The 5,146-nt window shown below is 42.2% G+C and overlaps 1 protein-coding gene across 1 annotated transcript; it reads left to right on the top strand.

The window, feature by feature from the left end:
- Positions 1–235: 235 nt before the first annotated feature.
- On the top strand, positions 236–3,746 carry LOC107102340 (vacuolar protein sorting-associated protein 13B-like). The gene is made up of 3 exons (XM_015401599.1): positions 236–502; positions 3,233–3,316; positions 3,567–3,746. Exons 1-3 carry the CDS (start codon positions 257–259, stop codon positions 3,744–3,746), a joined length of 510 nt encoding a protein of 169 aa, XP_015257085.1. The 5' UTR covers positions 236–256.
- Positions 3,747–5,146: the final 1,400 nt, after the last annotated feature.

The following is a 5,146-nucleotide window of genomic DNA, read 5'->3' as shown; positions in this document are numbered from 1 at the left end:
ATCCTCAGAAGGGTCATTCTGAAGCGATATCTGCTGTGTTTCTCATTGGCCAAGGTCATGCATTTACAGACTCAGGCTCTTCTGTGAAGTTGCTAACAGTTACTTTGCTTCTTTGGAGTTAACTATGAGGACTACACTAGTGTAATGTGTATTTTTTCAGTTTTGTGGCTGCAGCCAGATGTTGTCCAAGTAGCAGACATAATTAGCTTCTCACACGTAACTTTTCTTCCAGATAATAATCTGCGGGCGGCAAGTGATGTGCAGCTACCTGACGCAGGACATCGAACTGCGGGTGGTGCAGCACTACGTGGGAGCGGACGGTCAGACGGTGGTCAGAGAGCACTGTGACTGCCTGCAGGCGGGAGCCAAACTGCCCTCCTATGTGCTGGAAGATGCAGAGATGACTGAGCTGTGCATGAGAGCCCGTGGAGACGAGGACTGGTCCCAGGATGTTCAGCTGGAGCAGAGGGAAAAGGGCAGGAGCAGCAGCTCTGTTGTTCAGGTAGATTTTGACTCAGATGCCTTTTTAAATTGGACTAACTGGTGCACGGTGGACGGTGGTACCGACTGCAGCCAACGCTTTGCACACAGAAATGTCCAAATGTGGTAGTCAGACACAAAGAAGTACACAATGCATACAAACATTGCACACACCAGGACTAGCTCTGTGTCCACACGCATGTTTGGAACTGGCGACCGGACCACCAACCGTGACCGGATCCTCTTCTTCTGGGTGGCCACAGTCACTGAGCTTCCATGTTGGCGCTCGCTGTTAGGAAACAGATTGAGATCTTCCCCTCAGATAGGCTTACAAAGGCCCTGCAGCCCATAACCTGACCATGTTGAGAGGTAGAAAATACAGTTTATGCTCTCTCATAACAACACTAACCATGGACAGGAAACACTAGCTGATATGTGGGCACACAGAGAGGCTTTGAAGCCACTTTCGCACCGCTGGATGTTCGCCAGCTCCAACCCCTCTGTTCCTGCTCTTCACTTTTCCTCTTTGGTTTCTCCTTTTAGCCTTTTTTTTCCTCTTTTGAATTTGTTCTGTGTTGTTCAGAGCTACTCTGGATGTAGGTGTGATTATCTCTGAGAAGATGGAAGATGTATTGACATCAGAGGAGGGATCCTCTGTCCCTGTCCTCCTTCTAGAGCAGCTAAAGCATCTTTTCATTCACTCACCTTCGGTTTTAAAGTCCACCTTTCTCTAACCATGCCGTTTGTCTGCAAATTGATATTTGAATTACAACCATTCTGTCACAGTTGGTGGAGGTTTTTGAGGACCCAAATGCATAGACCAGAGGTGAGTTTAGCAGGTTTAATGAGGCAGAAATCCAAAATAACAAATACAGAAAGCCAGGATCTAGGGGACATCAGGGAAAACACACATGAGGAGCCAGGGAAAGACGAGGAACCAGCACTACATTGGAAAAAATAAAAATCTAGATAAGTCATTTTTTCTTAAAATAAGTGCATTTGTTTTTGGATTGCGGATGTAAAAGAGACATTTTACCAGTGGAAGAAGACAATTTAAACTTAAGAAAACACAATTGCATTGTCTTATTTCAAGTGCATATTATCTAAAAAGCTTATTTTAACTGTAAAAATAATCATTCCATTGGCAAACTGAAATTTACCTACTCAAATTAAGGTTAAATACACTAATTAAAGAAATTTTTACGTATTTCTAGATTGTTTTTCCATTGTGAGGAACTGCACAGGGAGAGTATATATGGGAGACAGAACAAAGACTGGACTAATGAGCTGACAAGGAAGAGGTGTGGATGGAAGCATCCAGATGGAAGCCAAGGGGAAGGAAACAAACACAAGGCAGGAACAGAGGCTATGTTCACACTGCAGGCCTTCATGCTCAATTCATTTTTTTCATTAAATCCTATTCTTTTGCGTTGCCCTTCACATTTCCAAATATATGCGCCTTGTATGTGATCTCTTGTGTGAACTGCAGTCATACAACGCAAGCGTCCCATATGCGCAGTAGAGGACGCAATGACGTCATAAACAAGCGTGCTCTGTGTTTACGGAAGTAAACATGGATGGTAGTGCCAAAGCGCATCCAGTGATATTTCCCATCCTTATAAACTCAATCTTTACAAGATGGTTAAACATAAATACTGCTCTCAGCATCATCTTCTGCCATGGTTGTTGTTTTTCTTGCTGCTTCTTCATAGCAAGACCCAGAATAGTGACCTTTGTCGGTTACTAATGGTGTTCAGGTCGGATGAATGCGACCTGGCCGATTCAAGACCACATAGCCAGTTGGCCTGAGTCGCATCGGAGAAAATTGGATCTGTGTTGTTCAGACTGCCATGAAAAGATCAGATCCAGGTCCCATATGGGCCAAAAAATCTGAATTGGGTCACTTCAGGCTGCTGTGCGAACATAGCCAGAGAGTAATTCAAGAAACACAAAATAATTCAAAAATATAACCTAAAACAAAATGGAAATGAACCCAATAAACTAGAAAACACAGAAAGACCAGAATAAAAAGTGTAACTTTAAACTCAAACAGAAAACTTGGAACCAAAAACTACGGAGTCATGACACACTCACTTTCTCCCTCTCTTTTTTGCAGCTTTTCTTCCTGCTTTTTTTATTTTTTTAGGAACCACAGCAGGTTATCATGACCTTTCTTCAGCCTTCTTCATTGGAACAGGCCTCTGTGTCTGTTTGCCAAAGCTATAACCCCCCCCACCATACCCAGCAAGCCAGTTGTGCAAATGTTTGTAACATAATGACTGAAAGCTCCCTGCGCTCCATCGCTGTCCCCGCTAAATAAGGTCCCCTGTCTGTCATAAATCGGACGTGTTATAATGTCTCCTCAGTGAAGAGAGAGAAGGAAACGGGACAAAAACCAGTCAGACTTTAAGGCTGTTTGGTGGGCACATTCTCAGCTTTTAAATCTTACTAATATTACTAATGTCTCAGACCTCCGCCATATTGATGCATCGGGCACACTTTATAATTTTCAAAGTCAAAACATCATAATGTAATACTGATGGAGAGCTGTAAACACAGAGGCTAATGCAGCTAATCTTTCACTCATCCCATCCTAAACAAAAACAACTAGAAAAGTGTTATTTTGTCTCTGCGATCCCTTCTAACGGATAGTGAAGCTGTAGAGGTGTTAGTAGGTCCTTCTGGTGGTGCGCCTGTTTTTATAAAACAAACTGTTGAGCCTTTAATCGATCAGTGATCTGTTGTCTTTCAGGTGGCCTGCTCCAGCGGATCTTTGCTTTATGTCTGGTGCACTCTGATTACTGTGGAGCCCAACTCACACATGCAGCAGCGGCTGGTAGGTAGCACCCAGCTAACGCTTTATAGATCCACATCATGACGGTTTTCTGAATATGCTCCCTGACATTCACTCTGTTTTTGTTTCAGATTTTATTGTCATAACTTCTGTTATTGTGATTCTCACTGTGGATTTTTTATTGTCTTGCTCTTAAGATTTATTTTTTTATCCAGCTGATCGACCTTAGCTGAGCAATCCTTGGTTAAGACCCATCTTAGCTGAGATTGACACAGTTTCTCTTTTCTCTCAGGTGATTTTCAGTCCCCTGTTTGTCATGAGGAGCCACTTGCCAGAACCTCTAGTTGTCCAGATAGAGAAAAGGAGTCTAGGGCTGAAAGAGAGTCAGCTGATACAAGGACAAGGGCATGAGGAACCCCTCTTAAACACAGAGGCAGAGCTCACCCACCACCTCATTTTCCAAGCCAGGTAATTATGTTATGTTTTTAGCCGAGTTTGTTTGTCCAGGATAACTTGAAAAATTGGTGATGATATAAAATCTGTAAGAGGAAAAAGGTTATTTCAAAAAAGAAAATATGAACAAAATTTGACATACAGTAGCCATTCAAAATTTCCCCACTTTCCTTGATGGGTCATTGGCTGGTCCTTAGCTGGTCCCTGCAATTAATTTGAAACATCAATCTTAATACTAAAATATTCTTTGTCATGTTTTGTGGACATTAAGATCTAAAGAGAAGCGTCATCGCCTGGTCAGACCCTGTAATTCAGTGAAAGGGAGGAGTCAGAGTAAAAATACATGCAAGATGGGGCTGAAAGTTGGAGGGTATTTTCTCGGAGTTGCAGGGATGTGTGCTGCTATTTGGCTGGCGTTTGACTGTGAAGGGCCATTTTGAATGGCTGCTACTGTAAATAATGATTTGAAACACAAAATAAAACATGAGAAGCAAAATTACTCTCAAAACCTTTTTGTTTTTTGGGGTTAAGAAGTTTTTTAAATGTTTCTCTTCATATTTCCATTTACAAAACATGTTATTTTCTGTCAAAAAAATCACTCCATATACCAGCAGCATGTGGTGTAGCTTATAGTTATCGTACAAAGTGCAGAAAAGCCTCTTCTTTACATCCAACACTATAACATAAACAGATCTGTCAAACGCTCATAATGAAACAATTCCTACTTGCAAATAGGAAACTTCTCTTCCTCCTTCCATCTCTCAGAGCTGCTTCCCAGCCGGCAGAAAGTATCCACAGGAGAATTTAGTTCTTTCACTGCCCGATTGTCTTAAATCATCAAACAGCAGCAAAGGGAAACGGTAACTGTGTGTACGACACTTTTCTATGATCCCCTCACAGGGCATTGTGTGCGTTCTGTTTGCCATTAATGAAGACATGATTCATGAGAATCTGCACATTTCAGGGGATCAGTTAGCCGTCTTGGCTGCAGCTGCCCCACAGCTCTAACTCTAGCATGTCAGGTTGGATCGTAATTAAACCTCATTTAGGTAGGAGCAGCAGTGCAGAGCAGCTGACCGGGTGTGTGTGCGTGCAGATGTGTCTGGGAAGAGCCTGTATCTGTGTGTGGTCTGTGTATGTGTTGGTTAGCTAAGCGCTAGTGTAAGTGTGACATTTATGGTTGCAGCTCGTCACATGCATCACTGCTGCTCTGTCACTCTCCCACGGTTTGCATGTGTGCATATGCACTTTCATAAAAATCTTTTCCATAAATGTATGTTTTTCTTAATAAACGAGGGTCCCACCAAGCTGCATTCATGGTCAATTTTAATCAACAACAAAGAACAAAAAAAATCACCCTTAGAAATGTATTTAAGATTGGTTTAATTTTGTTAGTTAGTGTCTAATAACTTCTAAATC

This window comes from Cyprinodon variegatus, unplaced genomic scaffold (genome assembly GCF_000732505.1).
Source record: "Cyprinodon variegatus isolate N-32 unplaced genomic scaffold, C_variegatus-1.0 Scaffold1236, whole genome shotgun sequence".
In the NCBI taxonomy this organism is placed as follows: domain Eukaryota; kingdom Metazoa; phylum Chordata; class Actinopteri; order Cyprinodontiformes; family Cyprinodontidae; genus Cyprinodon; species Cyprinodon variegatus.
Note: the sequence above shows the minus strand (reverse complement) of the source record. Positions and strands in the feature narration are given on the sequence as shown.